General features: G+C 44.8%; 1 protein-coding gene across 4 annotated transcripts in view; it reads left to right on the top strand.

The window, feature by feature from the left end:
- The window catches only part of nrxn2b (neurexin 2b), an 884,672-nt gene that overhangs the window by 162,111 nt on the left and 704,074 nt on the right, over positions 1-18,487 (top strand). The window contains exon 3 of one of the 4 annotated variants that reach the window (XM_084043029.1): positions 4,094-4,123. The exons of 2 other annotated variants lie outside the window; for them this stretch is intronic. In XM_084043029.1, coding sequence (XP_083899155.1) covers positions 4,094-4,123 — 30 coding nt within the window. Of the gene's footprint in view, positions 1-4,075; positions 4,124-18,487 lie in introns of all 4 variants that reach the window. One more of the 4 variants, XM_084043031.1, reaches the window with a different exon arrangement.

Below are 18,487 nucleotides of genomic sequence, written 5' to 3'. Positions count from 1 at the left end.
GGGCTGTAGGTCTAACCAATTGATCCCGCCCCTTGGAGAAAAATCTTCCTCATAGAAGCACCAGACTCATTGTCCACGCAGTGATATAGTCTGGCCACGCAAGGCTAAAATTGACACTCATCATCATTGTGCAGTGTAGTCGGCACTGTTGCATGTTGAGCTCACTGCAATACAATAGCTGATTACAATTTTCAACCCCCTAACACCCCCCCCCCCCTCTCTCTGTCCCTCTGACTCACACTCTCTCTCTCCCAGTAGCCTATCTGGTAACACGTTGAGTCTTTCACCCATGTCTGGCTGCCAACACATGCACGTGCAGAACATATTGTGTGCGCAAGCATGTGTTGTGTCTGTTATGTGTGAGTGTGTGGTGGTTGTCTTCCTGGGCGCGTGGGTGGGTGTGAGAGAGAGAGAGACACACACACACACACAAACACACACACACACACACACACACACACGTTCGCGATATTGTGGATTACTTTGTCTCAGTTGAATCACAGCTTCTCTTCTCTTTTCTCTTCTCTTCTCTCTTTCTATACCAGTTTCTCCCGCTCAGGCTGATTGAGAGCATTAGGAGGGTGGGTGTGTGTGTGTGTGTGTGTGTGTGTGTGTGTGTGTGTGTGTGTGTGTGTGTGTGTGTGTGTGTGTGTGTGTGTGTGTGTGTGTGTGTGTGTGTGTCTCGTGTGTGCGTGAATGATTTGGTATGCAACCAGCAGCAGCATCCTGTTTCATTGCAGGAGCCCTCGCCTTATCTCCTTAATGGATTATGAGCGGAGAGAACAAAACAGGGGGAGGCGTAGTGAGAATGATTGGGCTCCCTGCGACAGGCCGGCAGGAAACGGACAGAATCCAGATAAATAGACCCGTGTGCCCGTACACTTTCCTCTCCCCCCTGAAATCACACATGTTATTAGGGGAGAGGACAATGGAGACAGCTTGTAGTCGAGGATCAGCTGGGCCTCCTTTGGCCCTGGCTTACTGACTGGCAGTCGCACTGCGGTACTGCACTCTCTGTGTGTGTGTGTGTGTGTGTGTGTGTGTGTGTGTGTGTGTGTGTGTGTGTGTGTGTGTGTGTGTGTGTGTGTGTGTGTGTGTGTGTGTGTGTGTGTGTGTGTGTGTGTGTGTGTGTGTGTGTGTGTGTGTGTGTGTGTGTGTGTGTGTGTGTGTGTGTGTGTGTGTGTCCGGCGTGTATTGAACTCGGATGCCTCTAGTTCAGCGATTCCCAGCCTGTGGGCCAGGGCTTGTGAGGATTTTGCAAGTGGGCCCGCAAGTACTTGGCAAAACACCAAGACCTTAGCAATAGCATAACATTACCTGAGGGAGTTTTTTCAATTCATGAATTTTCATTGTGACACCCATAATTAGGAACTTAACCCATTAAGACCTGGAACGCATCGGTGTCACTTTAGATTTCTCTGGCTATTCAAAAATCTTGAACATTTTTTTTTAAAAATGTTTTTAAGAATCGCCTCAGGTCTCAATGGGTTAAAGTATACTATGTCAGTTCCATTGATCCAAACCGGAACACAATCGATTGATTGATCATTAAATTAAACATGTTCTGAAAATGCACGTGGTGCACCCATCTGACCACTTAACACGCTGATGTTACGTCGTCAGATTGGGTGGGCTGCGAACGCTTGCTGTTGGGAACCACTGGGGGGGGGGTCCCTGGCACAAAATATTTCAGGATGATGGAGTCACAAATACGTATTCATTTCGGGGTCCTTGACAAGAAAATATTTGAGAAACAACATCAGGAAGCAAGCCCAAATAAGCAACTACACTTTAGAAACGAGCCCAAAAAAGCCGCAACCCGCAACTACCAACACTTATAAGGGACTTCACAGAAAAACAAGGCCAAAGCCGCTTATAATAACATGGACATGGCAACAGTGGCTGCAGGCAGACGCAGCATGGAGTACATTCAGTTCTAAAGAACCATCTGTATGTCACAATTAGATCCACTTCTCCGTGTCGTCTGTGTCAAGGACTCATCTCAGGAACATCTCCAGTTCAAGGAGATTCTAAGATTGAGTTGATTAATGGCCGTTGTATCAAGAGAGTCCCTTTTATGTTTGGACCAATAAGTCGAGGGACGGGTTGAATTGAAAGATTATAGCGAAGTGAGTTATTTGTGAACTATCAGCCGAGAGCTGCCATTAAGGGTCAAGAGCTGTCCGGGCCATCCTGCTGCAGTAACCTTGTTCCCAGGATTTTCTCATCTCATGAGGACAGCCTGGTAAAGAACTGTTATAAAGCAGAGGGTCCGGGACCCCTAGGGGGTCCTCAGAGTTACGCCACGGTAAATCTGATCTTATTCCAGTGGTTCACAAACGTATGTTTTGCACACCAATGGACAAGTTAAACTCTCAAGGCACACCTGTATTCATAGCGGAAATACACTGCTCAAAAAAATAGGGAACACTTTGATCCCTTAATTCTTTTGAGTTTTTTCGTTAGCAGTAGGCTATGTACACAGTTAATGAAAACACTCAAAAGAATTAAGGGATCAAATTGTTCCCTTTATTTTTTTGAGCAGTATAGTTTATTCATGTATACATTCAACGTGACAGCATTCTGTTAAATCATTCAATCGCTACATTGTCGTTGTCCGCATTGGAGGCATGAATGGAAGTAGCCCACAGACTACATTACCACGTGGCATTGCCCAAGGAAAGAACTGCAGGCAGAAAGGGTTTCACTTTATCCTTTTCCTTTTTTTCTCTCTTTTTTTTTTTTGTTTTGCAGTTGAGTGCTGAACCCGGGGTTTCATATTACTTTCAAATATGTGTACCTGCGCCGGGGGAACAAAGATTGCCACAGTACTTGAGCGTGGAGCGACCGACGCGCTGCTCCTGTGACAGATAATTGTAATGTTGCCGTTGAGCAGCAGGCTGCTATTTCAATCAGGGGTGGCTTTGTGCTGGGATCAGAGAAAATATACACGGTGATGATGTTGAAGCTCGACCCCAGTGGGGGAGCCTGTGTGTGTGTGTGTGTGTGTGTGTGTGTGTGTGTGTGTGTGTGTGTGTGTGTGTTTATATATATATATATATATATATATATATATATATATATATATATATATATATATATATATATATATATATATATATATATATATATCATTATTTATTTGGGGAGGGGGGTTCACGGTAGGGGGGATATGACATCCCATGGGTTTGCCAAAATGCCATATTGTACAAGAGAGCACCGGCTTGTGTGTGCCTGTTTGATTGAGAGATCGAGAGATCAGCAAATGGCTGGAGCATGGCTAGAGAAGCCCGATTAGGGGGCGTGATTGTCTGTGATCATTTGTGTTCTGGCTAATCCCCGTTTTTTTAAGGGGGGGGGGAGGATTATCGGTGAAATTGTTTGAAACAGGAACAGGGAACGGCTCTATCTGTGGCGCTGTACACAGATTTATCTGTGTTGGTATAATCTTTGGCTCTGAGCTCTTTAGTTTGTTTATTTTTTTCTTTAACAACACAAATACTGTTTTCTTGCCTTTTTTTTTTTTTTACTTCTTTTCTTTCTTTCCTGGCTTATCTCTGGCCCTTGTGTGAGGCCTTTCGCACCGTTTTGCGATGTTTGCTGTTCACGACGCGTGTTACGGTTAGGGAAAGATTCCTAGTCTAGGCCTTTTTATCTGCCAAACAGTTCTCTATGTGTTCCATAAAGTACTCCAGAGGAAAAAAAAGCATTTGTGAGAGCAATGGCCTTCGGGCCGGTTGCGCCAAATGAAAATGCTTTTTTTTCCAAACCCCCCTCCCCCCTCACACACACCTCACTCAAGGAGTGTTTGCTTGTTTTTTCTATTACTACTACTACTTCTCTCTCTCTCTCTCTCTCTCTCTCTCTCTCTCTCTCTCTCTCTCTCTCTCTCTCTCTCTCTCTCTCCTTATTGTTTCTTATTCTTTTTTTTTGTTTACCTTTGATTTGAACTCTGACATCCGAGTCTGCCCCAGGATGTCTGTCACAAGCTGCAGTCCAACGTTGTGACAATGCTTTTTTTCTTCCCGTGCCTTTTATGACCTTCTTTTTTCCTCTTTCTGTTCTTTGTTTTTCTGTTCTTTTCCCTCTCAAGGTCTGGCGCACCTGACGGTAAACAACCAAGGTATGGGTTCGTTCCCTTTTTTCAGTTAGTTTTCCTCCTTTTCTTTTGTCGTTTTTATTATCATAAAAGTTTTTTAGAAGAACGGAATCAACCTCTCCGCCCCGCCCCCCCACCACCCACCTCTCCGTTCCCACCTGAGCTTGTTCCCTGCTTTTTCTAGCCCCCGCCTATTCTTCCTCCATTCAAAGAATCCCTCCATTCTTCCCAGCTGTTTCCCTTGTACCATCTTTTCCTCGCCCACCCTTCCTCAACCCCCTCCCCACCTCCATATCCCTCTGTTTTGTTTGTTTTTTGGTCGTACCATCCACTCCTCCCCTCCCATCCGCACATGTCCTCGTGCTTCTATCCCCGTGACCTCCACCACTGTCTGCCCACCCCCACCCCGACCCTTGTCCTGTCCTCTGGCTCACGTCCTGGACGTCACCTCTGACCTCACCTTTCGACCCCGACGACCCGACACCCGGGGGCTGAAGGTAACGCTTTTTCTGCTCTCCCTCTTTTTGAATCGCTTGGGTTTGAAAGAGAAAAAGAAAAAGAGAAAAAAAAAACAGCAACTAAAATGTCTTCCATGTTGGTCAAACTAAACAAAATGTGTGTCCAGACTTCCATCCACTAAAACGCTTCAGGCTGAAAGTGTTGAATGCGCAGAGTCTCCCCGTCACCACTCTGCTGACATTCCCATTGTTTGGCATAAACTATCTTTTAAAGGGCTATAATATTGCAAGGTCAAGTACGTCTTAAGAAGCTACAGAACTACATAGAGACGTTTTACGTAGGGAACGATTTCCCCCAGAAACATTCATCATGATTGCTTTGCATTTTTTTCTGTGCCCATGTAATTCATGTCTGATGTTTGATGATGATGCTATATCAGTCGACATTGATGTGAAGTTTGTTTCTCTGTTTTGGTGAGATGTAACTGTACCGCCGTGTACATGCTGTAAACACACCTCACACCAAAACTTCACACACACGCTGTATCTGTGCTCTGCCTGGCGCCTGCAACAACCACCTTCAAATAACACTCTGTACATGTGAGTTTTATTCCCTCACATCGTCTGACCTTTTTTCCTCTGCAAGCGGCGCCCGCCAGCGTGGCCCTTCTGGAGAGAGAATGGTAGCAGGAAAGTTCACGGGAGAGAGAGAGAGAGAGAGAAAGCAAAAGAGAGGGGGAGAGAGAGCGCGAGAGAGGAGAGGATAAAGAATGCAAAATCAGAGGATGTTCTGACCTTTAGCGGAGTGAGGAGAGCTTCATGTCCTCTCTGCAAAGAACCTGCACCCTGGGCGGCGACCCTTCTCCTTTGATGCAAATGCTCTCTCTCTCTCTCTCTCTCTCTCTCTCTCTCTCTCTCTCTCTCTCTCTCTCTCTCTCTCACTTTTTTTCCCCTTCAGCCATGTGCTGATGACCAGCAGATTAGCGTACAAATGGCGGTTGAGGCGCTATACTTTCAAAGTTGTGCGCACACACACACACACACACACACACACACACACACACACACACACACACACACACACACACACACACACACACACACACACACACACACACACACACACACACACACACACACACACACACCTGCAGACAGAGGACTAGCAAGACATTCAGCAGAATATTGATTAGCATGCATGCAGGAACATGCCCCCCTCTCCCTCTCTCTCTCTCTCTCTCTCTCTCTCTCTCTCCCCCCCCCCCCCCCCCCTCTCTCTCTGTGCATTTTTCTGCCGACCGCACACCTTTTAAGCCCCGGCTCAGCTGCCCCGGCTCCTCCCAGGAGGGTCCTGTTGGGAACAGGATCCAGCTCTAATAATTACAGAGGAAACTTCAACCGGTTCATCATTTTCCACCGTGACGCAACGCAGCGGCTATAGAGTTTAGAACGTGCCCTCTTCTCCTCTCCCTCCAGCAGACACCCAGCCCCGGCCACTGGAGGGTGTATAATCATAATCCCCTCATCGCTATGCAGCGCGTCCTTACACTGTGACTTGGGTGCCCGCGCACCCAACCCAGCACAAGCGCGCGCACACACACACACACACACACACACACACACACACAGAGGTATTTTTACTTCACTGAGTATGTCTAATTTTCTGTACTTTTAACTTCTACTCCACTACATCTCAAAGGCAAATGTTGTTCTTTTACTCCACTAGAATTATTTGAACACTTTAGTTACTAGTTACTTTGTATTATTATTGTTATTATTATTACAAAACATACATTACCCACTTCAGCCCTATATACATTACGGCCATTTGAAAATAGCTGATCTACAAGCTCACAATGCGTCGCATCGCGACGCATTGTGAGCTTGTAGATCGGCTATTTTCAGAAGATTTGTATGCATTTTATACATTGGAAAACTTTCTTTCTGCATAATTAGTACTTTCTACTTTTGGTACTTTAAGTACATTTTGAAAACCAATACTTTTGTACTTTTACTCAAGTAAATTGTGAATCCTGGACTTTTCCTTGTAAAAGAGTATTTCTGCATTGCAGTATTGATACTTTTACTTAAGTAAAGAATGAGAGTACCACCACCACCGCAGGCTGCATACCTCAGCCAGTCAAAGGGGAAATGTGACACACTAAGGGATAAACGTTGTGGAATGAGGAATTTGGCAGTAGACCCCGTACCCCCACCTCCCCTTCTGCCCCAGTTTTCTTTCATGGCACGGTGACCCAGTCATTAGAGATCCTGGCCTCCGCCCCGGACACCATATGCCCCTGTGTCCACCAATGGTCCAGCGTTTGCTGCCAACTTTGCCCCCGCTGAGTGAAATCATCTGAAAACGGCATGGCCGGGTCATACTCTGCATGGTCGGGACGGAATGTGAACTGCTTACAAATGTTCTTGTCTACTTTTGCACAATAGGCTCAATGGGTTTGTGTCCACTGGCAATAGTTTTACATGATTTTTTTTAGGCTATAGTATAGTACTGCCCCGTACAACCTAACAGAGCACAGCACAGCCCACCAGAGCCCATTATAGCCCATTATAGCCCACCAGAGCCCAGCAGTCCGGCACATTCCAGCACACAAAGTCCAGCCCACTGGGAGAATAGCCTAGGGAATGGGGGTAGTTAAATGACTGTAATAGGCTATACAGGGCTGGGTCCAGCTGGAATAGGTTAGACTAGAATGTTCTAGGTCTTACTAGACTCTAATAGGCTCTATTAGGCTGTACTAGGCTCTTGTCAGCCCTGTAGCCCCTTTGCACTTGAGATTAACCACTGTGTCCACGGGCAATAGTTTTACATGGGTTTGTGTCCACGGGCAATAGTTTTACATGAAAATGTCTAGGCTATAGTATAGTACTGCCCCGTACAACCTAACAGACTCAAGCACAGCCCACCAGAGCCCACCAGAGCCCAGCAGTCCGGCAAATTCCATTACACAAAGTCCAGCCCACTGGGAGAATAGCCTAGGGTATGGGGGTAGTTAAATGACTGTAATAGGCTATACAGGGCTGGGTCCAGCTGGAATAGGCTAGACTAGAATGTTCTAGGTCTTACTAGACTCTAATAGGCTCTATTAGGCTGTACTAGACTCTTGTCAGCCCTGTAGCCCCTTTGCACTTGAGATTAACCACTGTTTCCACGGGCAATAGTTTTACATGGGTTTGTGTCCACCGGCAATAGTTTTACATGACATTTTCTCGGCTATAGTATAGTACTGCCCCGTAAAACCTAACAGAGCCCAGCACAGCCCACCAGAGCCCACCAGAGCCCATTATAGCCCATTATAGCCCACCAGAGCCCAGCAGTCCGGCACATTCCAGCACACAAAGTCCAGCCCACTGGGAGAATAGCCTAGGGTATGGGGGTAGTTAAATGACTGTAATAGGCTATACAGGGCTGGGTCCAGCTGGAATAGGCTAGACTAGAATGTTCTAGGTCTTGCTAGACTCTAATAGGCTCTATTTGGCGGTACTAGGCTCTTGTCAGCCCTCTAGCCCCTTTGCACTTGAGATTAACCACTGTGTCCACGGGCAATAGTTTTACATGGGTTTGTGTCCACCGGCAATAGTTTTACATGACAATGTCTAGGCTATAGTATAGTACTGCCCCGTACAACCTAACAGAGCCCAGCACAACCCACCAGAGCCCATTATAGCCCACCAGAGCCCAGCAGTCCGGCACATTCCAGCACACAAAGTCCAGCCCACTGGGATAATAGCCTAGGGTATGGGGGTAGTTAAATGACTGTAATAGGCTATACAGGGCTGGGTCCAGCTGGAATAGGCTAGACTAGAATTTTCTAGGCCTTACTAGACTCTAATAGGCTCTATTAGGTTGTACTAGGCTCTTGTCAGCCCTGTAGCCTCTTTGCACTTGAGATTAACCACTGTGTCCGCGGGCAATAGTTTTACATGGGTTTGTGTACACGGGCAATAGTTTTACATGGATTTGTGTCCACCGGCAATAGTTTTACATGAACATTTCTAGGCTATAGTATAGTACTGCCCCGTACAACCTAACACAGCCCAGCACAGCCCACCAGAGCCCAGCAGTCCGACACATTCCAGCAAACAAAGTCCAGCCCACTGGGAGAATAGCCTAGGCTATGGGGGTAGTTAAATGACTGTAATAGGCAATACAGGGCTGGGTCCAGCTGGAATAGGCTAGACTAGAATGTTCTAGGTCTTACTAGACTCTAATAGGCTCTATTAGGCTGCACTAGACTCTTGTCAGCCCTGTAGCCCCTTTGCACTTGAGATTAAACACTGTGTCCACGGGCAATAGTTTTACATGGGTTTGTGTCCACGGGCAATAGTTTTACATCGGTTTGTGTCCACCGGCAATAGTTTTACATGAACATTTCTAGGCTATAGTATAGTACTGCGCCGTACAACCTAACAGAGCCCAGCACAGCCCACCAGAGCCCATTATAGCCCATTATAGCCCACCAGAGCCCAGCAGTCCGGCACATTCCAGCACACAAAGTCCAGCCCACTGGGAGAATAGCCTAGGGTATGGGGGTAGTTAAATGACTGTAATAGGCTATACAGGGCTGGGTCCAGCTGGAATAGGCTAGACTATAATGTTCCAGGTCTTACTAGACTCTAATAGGCTCTATTAGGCTGTACTAGGCTCTTGTCAGCCCTGTAGCCCCTTTGCACTTGAGATTAACCACTGTGTCCACGGGCAATAGTTTTACATGGGTTTGTGTCCACCGGCAATAGTTTTACATGAAATTTTCTAGGCTATAGTATAGTACTGCCCCGTAAAACCTAACAGAGCCCAGCACAGCCCACCAGAGCCCACCAGAGCCCATTATAGCCCATTATAGCCCACCAGAGCCCAGCAGTCCGGCACATTCCAGCACACAAAGTCCAGCCCACTGGGAGAATAGCCTAGGGTATGGGGGTAGTTAAATGACTGTAATAGGCTATACAGGGCTGGGTCCAGCTGGAATAGGCTAGACTAGAATGTTCTAGGTCTTGCTAGACTCTAATAGGCTCTATTTGGCGGTACTAGGCTCTTGTCAGCCCTCTAGCCCCTTTGCACTTGAGATTAACCACTGTGTCCACGGGCAATAGTTTTACATGGGTTTGTGTCCACCGGCAATAGTTTTACATGACAATGTCTAGGCTATAGTATAGTACTGCCCCGTACAACCTAACAGAGCCCAGCACAACCCACCAGAGCCCATTATAGCCCACCAGAGCCCAGCAGTCCGGCACATTCCAGCACACAAAGTCCAGCCCACTGGGATAATAGCCTAGGGTATGGGGGTAGTTAAATGACTGTAATAGGCTATACAGGGCTGGGTCCAGCTGGAATAGGCTAGACTAGAATTTTCTAGGCCTTACTAGACTCTAATAGGCTCTATTAGGTTGTACTAGGCTCTTGTCAGCCCTGTAGCCTCTTTGCACTTGAGATTAACCACTGTGTCCACGGGCAATAGTTTTACATGAACATTTCTAGGCTATAGTATAGTACTGCCTCGTACAACCTAACAGAGCCCAGCACAGCCCACCAGAGCCCATTACAGCCCAGCACAGCCCAGCACATTCCAGCACACCCAAGTCCAGCCCAGTGGGAGAATAGCCTAGGGTATGGGGGTAGTTAGATGACTGTACTAGGCTATAAAGGGCTGGTCCAGCTGGAATAGGCTACACTAGAATGTTCTAAGCCATACAAGACTCTAATAGGAGCTATTATGCTGTACAAGGCTCTTGTCAGCCCTGTATTCCCTTTGAACTTGAGATCAACCACTGTGTACACGGGCAATAGTTTTACACAAGTTTGTGTCCACGGCAAATAGTTTTACATGAACATGTCTAGGCTATAGTGTCCCCGAACCACACTTTGGGAACCAGCCATGGTCCCCTTTAGAAACCCTCTGTACATGGTGTACACAGAGTACATTTTCCATTGAGTTAATGCTGGCTGTGTACACATGTCCACTTCCAATAGTTTGGGAAAATAGCCTGCCACCCTGTGGAATTATGCTTGAACTGCAGAAAAGGACCCTAAATACAAAAAAAGGAAACAAAAATCATCCGTGGGACTGATGGGCGAACAAGTGGTGTCCACACGCAGAGGGGGGCCAAGAGGACATTTAGAGTCCCCCCGGTGAATTTTCACGCCCCCACAGACTGTACAGTGGAACCCAGAAATTGGCCGTGTCCACAGGGCATAGGGACTATGGCTCGTGGACACAAAACGCTATAAATGTAATAATAATAATAATAATAGCATCAATTTGTTTATTGCACTGCACAGCATTTACGCACAGCCTCGTTTGGTTTGAGACACAGTGTCCACTGTCCAGTCTGGTCTAATATCAAACCAAATCAGGCTGTAGGTGGACAGCTGTGCGCAATCTGATCTCATGGACGCACGCCTCTTGAAGACTTCATTTATGGGCATATGAAGTGGACTGTTAGTAAGTGGAGTTAGTGGACAGATTAAGGTGAAAGTTTAATTTCATCATACGTCTGGTGGTGACAGAGACATTAGAATCACAGACAGTTGTTGTGAATTAGGTGAGAAAAATCCTTCTGAATGTGGCAATTTGGAGAGCTCCAAGTTGCACACGGATGCTTAATTTATTTTTCCTAGTTCCTTAAATGCTACAGTTTCTTCGAAAATATATAATCTCCTAGTTCACAAGGCATGGCGCTGTGATGCATCCAAGTTCATGTTCATGTACCAAGCCATATTGTAGTACAGCCAATAGTAGGCTAATAGGCTGCTTTTAAATCTACAATGAAATGACAACGGATCTCCCTCCCATGCGCGTGTCGTTCTGCAATGATTTTTCATTCATTAGAGGCAGCAAATAAGCAACACATTTAACATATTAAGCTCAGATGATTCCAACCATGAGGAAAGAGACGGGAGGGCAGGAGAGAGGAGAGGGAGAGAGACGGTAATGCTTTTTCTTTTCTTTTTGTTGCATGTCGACCTGCACAGCGCGCCCCATCCCGCACCGCGATAATGGACTCATGTGTAGCCTATCATAATTATTCACAAAAGTAACATTATGGATATATACACTTAGGATTTAGAAAGACTGAACTATTGCGCTTGAGATTTGGGTACATTCTGGGTTGTCTCCAAAGTCCAAACTAAAGGCCCAGAATGAATTGGAGACGACCAAAAAGAAAGCAGTGCTGTTTACAAAAATGACATAGGCCTATGGTTGAGGCAGGTGTAAACTTTAATTTTATTTAATAAACGAGGATTAATGAAGCAATAATACACACAGGTGCTTGATGTTGGGCTAATTTGACAATAGATCAGATGCAAGTGTCTCATTAATGCGCATGAGATGCTTTACCAAGTATGCCTACATGAATTCACATTCATCGTGATTATATATTCGTAATGGTGGTGTATATAAATAGCAATGCGTCACTGTCGGAATAGCGATGTCTTTAAAACAAATGGGAAACACCTCCATTCAGAAGAATGGAAGTCAATCTTCTAAATAGCGATGTGGCGGAATAGCGATGTGTAACCGGAACAGAGCCTTCATTAGTATCATTGGTAATACCTGTGAAGGAAGTAAGAAGAGGCCCAATTTCTTTCCAATATGGCTGCTGTGCATAGAGCTATTATAAAGAAGTTGTGTTCATTTGTTGCTTATTTGATCAATTACAATACTGATAATGAATTAAGCTATGGTTTGCGGGTGGGCATAATTGTGACTGACAAGCGCATGGGCTGAAATCCAGCTCACGATCTGTGTTCAAGGTCTACCTTTTCACTCTAACCTTTCTTTCCAGTTTGTTTTCTGTTGGACAAAAAGCAAACAAACAAACAACAGGAAAAAAAGACCCCCCAAAAAAAACTTTCCCTGCAGAAAAAGTAGATTTAACACCAAAAATACATAATTCAGATGGTTCTCTATAAATGACCTGGGGGAAGGATAAGCTAGTGATCACACCTGTCTAATCAAACATGCCTTGGCCTCCCCTTTGTATCGATTCCACCTGAAGGTAGAATTAATACAGTGGTGGACCCAATGGACAGGCCACAGAAACATGTTCCAAAAGGGGAAAAAATCAATACAGTCATTTGGCCCGGGGCAGAAAGTGTGACATGCTAGTGAATGACACGTTTATCAATTGAGGATTTACAGTATAGGAACCTTTCAGCTTCTCCAGGAGCAACCTTTCCAAGAATATACAGTTAACGTTAGGGTAGGTGACGGAGCCGTGTTTGAAGACACATGGGCTTCTGCGGTCAATGTCAGGGCCTATAGGTTTTTTTTTCACTCTTAAATAAAACAGTGTGCAGAAGCAGGCCAGAAAGAAAAAAATCAATGTCTCACTCCTCCTAGACCCATAGCTGTCCTTCAGAAGGAAGGACAAACCCCAGGCTTCAGTCACTGCTGATCCCTATCTGTCTTGAAGACCGTCACCAGCCCCTGCATATACCCACGGACACAAACGTGTCTCAAACGCTCTGCTTAGATGGAATATATTAAGATATTATAATAGATTGTTATATAATATTGTCGAGTTCATTGTACAGATATACGGGTAAATTATACACAACATTATAATAACAACCGGATTTTATATAGATTATAGGTAGGTTCGCTGTAGGCAAAATGCTGACACTCTGTGCCCGAGGCTGAACACCGAGGGCAGTGAGGAATAGCTTGCTTTATTTTCATTATCATGAATAATAGAACATCCACAAATGCCTTATTCATTCACAAAAACAATGAGGAATGGGCATTTGGTCAACCGTTGATTTCCTGTGATTTCCCACCATTTGGCTGGAATTGGCAGAAAACATGGCTGGCCTCAACATTATACAATGCTACTCCCGCTGGATTTCTGACCATTCCTACCCTCTAACTTAATGGTTTCATTTCTGACCGCTGCTCCTGCCTACAACACAAATGTTAATGCCATTTAGACCTGCATAATCCCACAATATTACCATCTAGTACCGCATAATCAAAAAATGTAAAACTGCCCACTACAGCAACATTTGCATCGGCCCTCTTGGGCTCACGCTCCCGATGTATACAAGCCTACAGAGGTTGCTGAATGCCGAAGACAAAGACATTCATAATGGTGACCTTTAAGTCATGTGATGTATGTTTGTTTATAGCCTAACATTAGCATTTTACTCCCTGTGATTTGGCATTCATGCTTCAAAAAACATCAAGTGGTGTTAATTTGTGACGATTATCTTGATGTAGAATCATGATTTTTTAAAATTTGCCACAGAGCTTATTTTGTCAATAATTAAAAATCCAATGCAAATATCCCATAGGCTTTTTGTCGCAGGAACCAGGAAGATGATAACTTCCTCCTTGTACCTACAAAAACGTGTCATCCCTGGACCGCTCCATTAACCATCCGTTTAACGATATTGTACTGTATATATAGGTTCCAAGTCTGCTTCCTACCCCTTGCAGATCCCAATGTTTCGGTGCACTGCTCTTACAGCTGCCCTCTGGGTATTTGTGCCTTAACAAAGCAATTAAGGCAAAAGAGCTGAGACCTATAATGAAATAATGTGTAAATTAATGAGTCTAAATCGGCAACAGTTCCACGAGTGCAGACACTTTTAACCATGGACCGCTGGGTTGGCTACATAAATACCCCCTCCCTCCTGTTGGCTAGGTTGAGAATCGAATTAAGCAACCCCCCCAGGAGACTGTCTCTTGGCAGGTGTAAGGTAGATCTCCTTGGAGATATTGGCTGGGAAAATGAGGGGATATCAAGCCAGATGCTAATCTTAATGTAGAATGTAATCGACCAAGTACGAACCCAGATAGCCGTCTAGCCGTTGTGCCATTCAACCTCGCTAAATAATGGAAGGCTGGGGAGTAGACGTCAAACTGTGCTCATGATTTTCAAGTTATTTAACAGACTTTGGCAAGCGCATTGGAACTTGCGTGAGCGCCACGTGTAGCAAGCCTACGCTGTTGACAGTACATAGACAATTGGTGGATGCTTTTTAGCCATAGCGCTGCACATTAATAATGGCATGGAAGTGAAGAGTAGATGCCCAATACAGGCAGTTACACACAGTCCAGTATACATGAGACTGCCAGCACTGTAATACACTACTAAAAATGTTTTTAAAAATACAATAACGAAATACAAAAAAGAAAATAATCTGCTGTGGTTTGCTCCCAGAGAAAAAACAAACAAAAACAAAACAAGCAAAGGTACACACAGTGCTCAAAACAAACAAGAATGGATTATAAAATATATTAGAAAGTGGTGGGGATAATGGCATTGATACAAAACTAACGTTTTGTTTTTTTTTCAATATTAAAAGTGCTGGATTAATGTGCCAGTGAGTAAGCGTGTGGGCGGACATAAATTAATTGGTGCAGTAAAACGAAAGTCAAATAGACTAATGACAAAACGCTATTAACTAAAGGGAACAAGAGGTACTGAATGCTCTGAATAATATAACCGGTATCAAAAGATTGCTGTGATCCCGTTCCCTTGGGATCCATAGTTGTATCCTAGCACACGATTCGAGAGCACCTTGTCATTAATTCTAAAATATGCTAAGTACTCTTTAAAAGGGTTGTTAATGACAAAACAAAACCATAACACCAGATTACATCATGATGCATTTTAAAGTATAATATAGTGTCCATGTCCATGGTAATCATAGTCCATCAATAATACAGACTAGATCCTCCGTACGTTAACAACCTGAAAAATGCACATTTGTAAATTATATGTTGCTGTCTCCCCAAGCCCCCAGGACCGCGGAGGATTATTGAAGCCATAAAAGCCTGGTGGCCAAATCTGGTATTGCAAGACTTCCGCATTTATAACGCTGCTGCACATGCTTCTATCGTCTGAAACGCTAGTGCACCAGCTCTATTTGGAGCCAATCCCGGAACAAGAAGGTACTTCCGGGTGCTTCATGCGCTAGTGAGCAACTTCATTGAAATTAATAGGTGGGGGCCGGGCCGTCCGTTCTTTAGATATTATAACTATAGCTCCCTCTCCTGGTGGAGAGATGTAAACTGCAATAATGTCGGAACTACAATAAAGATGGGTTAGGTTTAGGGTGCTGGCTGATTCAAATAACTTTACTGACATTGTCTGCCAGTCGGTGTCCTATCCAACACCAGGGTCGACATTAATTCAATGGAAGAGTGTTAGGGAGACCACCACCAACCACTGCAGATGTGCTAGTTATGTTTTATTAGCATACTGTGTCACACAGATTGGTTAAAATAATGTTTTATTCATTAGAATGAGTGCCGGAAGTGCTGAATGTCATGATTATTTTCAAAATCATTAGGCTTTTGGAAGTAACGTCTGTAAGCAATTTGTCCTGTGTCAACAAACGGCAGACAGTCCGACTTGATTTTGATGCACTATTTTCACACACCAATTTCAGATCAGATTTTACAAGAATGTAGTTTAGTACATTTGAAAATACGTGCCATTTTTCCTGCTTCCCCGTAAGCCAACGGGTGCAGCAGCTCCGATGGCTGTTAGTCGCTGCGTTGCGGGTCACATATTGTTCCAGAAAATCTCCAAAATGGACAAAGATGTGCGCAAGGTGACTGGGTATTTCACCTCCCTCGTTGCTCGTTCCACCGGGCACCACCGGCCTGGGCACAGCGGGTCGCCTGGCCCAGAGCCTGAGCCTCTTGCTGCAGAGACATTAGGCTTGGATGACAGAAGCCCTCACACAGGCAAGAATTTCCCCTGACACAGCAGCAGGCCAAAATGGATGGGGCTCTCTATACGGCAGTCACAGTGCGCCTCGATCGCACTGCCCATAACCCCATGGCCACAGACAGAGAGAGAGAGAGAGAGAGAGAGATACCTCGGACGAGGTACGGGGTCACAAGCAGCGTTGCCAGATCTGCTTGTTATAATTTCCCCGCAAGATTTTATTTGAAAATAGCCGATCTACAAGCTCACAACGCGTCGCATCGCGGCGCGTTGTGAGCTTGTAGATCTGCTATTTTCAAATAGCTGATGTATATGTTAACGTGCTCCATGTGGCTCATAGTCGCTTTTTTGGGGCTGGTTTTCCAAGACCTGGTTGCTTGTTTCTCTCACAGAATCTGGCAACACTGGTCACGAGGCCATGAAAGCGCTGTAGCCACAGTAAATGATAGACAGGGCCATCATCATCATAGTCCATTACATTACCGTCAACCTTCCCCTCCTTAGAAATCACACCGTATCGTCCCTGACCAGTGGTGTAAAGTAATTTACTCAAGTACTGTACTTAAGTACAATTTTGAGGTGCTTTTGGTGTATTTACAATTTCAGTACTTTTACTTTTACTCCACTACATCTCTGAGGAAAATATGGTACTCTCACTCTTTGCAGATATAAATTATTATATTATAAAACATCCGTTAACCACTTTAGCCCTTTTTTATACATAGGCCATTTGAAGTCAATCTACAAGCTCACAACGTGTCGCATCGCGACGCATTGCAAGCTTGTAGATCTGCTATTTTCAAACATTTTAGTACTTTTACTTTTGGTACTTTAAGTATATTTTGATGCCAGTACTTTTGTACTTTTACTCAAGTAACATTTTTGAACACAGGCCTTTTACTTGTAACCGAGTATTTCTACATTGCAGTATTGATACTTTTACTTAAGTAAAACATTTGAGTACTTTTCCCACCACTGGTTACAAGGCCATGAAAGCGCTGTAGCCACAGTAAATGACAGACAGGGCTATCATCATAGCCCATTACTATCAACCTCCCCCTCCTTAGAAATCACACGTATCGTCCCTGACATACCATTTCATGCCACTTCAAGACAAACCTTATATTTGGAAATATCACACAGGGATGTTCAATGTATTTCTCCGAAAAATGCATGCTGCGTATATAACTAAAACGGCACAAAATAGTACGTAGGAATGTACAGTCGCAATAATGTTTAGCGTTTAGCCACTTATATGTACCCTACTGTATATACTTCGTTGACCGGGGTCCCCCAGGGGTCTGTTCTTGGCACCCTCCCCCTTTTTCCCTCTGCCAAATCACTTTACCAAGAATAGCCGATCTATAAGGTCACAACACGTCACAACGCGCCATGTTGTGAGAGCATATAGCCGTGCTATTTTCACCAAACGTTCACCTATTTTCACTGAATGTTTGCCTAAAACGACATGCCCAGAATATGGACACTAGCGTTCATATTATGGTTAAAGTAGTCCAAAGCTATACACGGAACACAAAATTACACTTCACAGTGAACCAAAATTGGATTCAAGTCAAGTAAAAAGTAAATTTCACAAAACTGCGCGTCAACCGATTGTGAGTCCTGTGTCTATCTGTGTCCATCTCTTTAACGTTATCGAAAATCAAGAAAAGCACAGCGGATAGTCTAATCTGTGTTAATGACACGTTGCAAGGAAACTAACGCACATTATCGACAGGGGCTCAAACGGGGTAACGAGTTTGGTTGCGTTTGCTGGCTTAACACCACTAGCCCATGTTTACATTATGTAATACCGCGCCCCCTTGCTGCTACAATTGGTCCGAGATCCATCTAGACCGAGGATTAAAATATTGCGACCGCCAACATTAAATGGGCTAAGCCCCCTGATCTTGTCAAGTCCTAGCTCCGCCCCTGCCTCTCTGCCCTTCAGAATGTCCCCCCCCAAAGGAGGGAGAAGCCGATAAGGGCTCGGCGGGGTTGAGAGTTACGTAACGGTCCCTTGCTCCCCTGTCCTCGCCCACTCACCCACCTACTCTGAATGAAGGTGTTATAAAAAAAATGGACTTTGAATTAACACTCAGCTGGATTTGACCGTGTAGCGTGGGTTATCTACTGGAGCTGCACCTTAATATGCCTGTCAGCCAGACTGCTGTGCTACTGATAGAGCTTAATGCAACAGTGCAAATTAGCATAATATCTG

This window comes from Gymnoscopelus microlampas (assembly GCF_963454915.1).
Source record: "Gymnoscopelus microlampas genome assembly, chromosome: 19".
NCBI lineage: Eukaryota > Metazoa > Chordata > Actinopteri > Myctophiformes > Myctophidae > Gymnoscopelus > Gymnoscopelus microlampas.
This window is presented reverse-complemented; position numbering and strand designations above follow the sequence as displayed.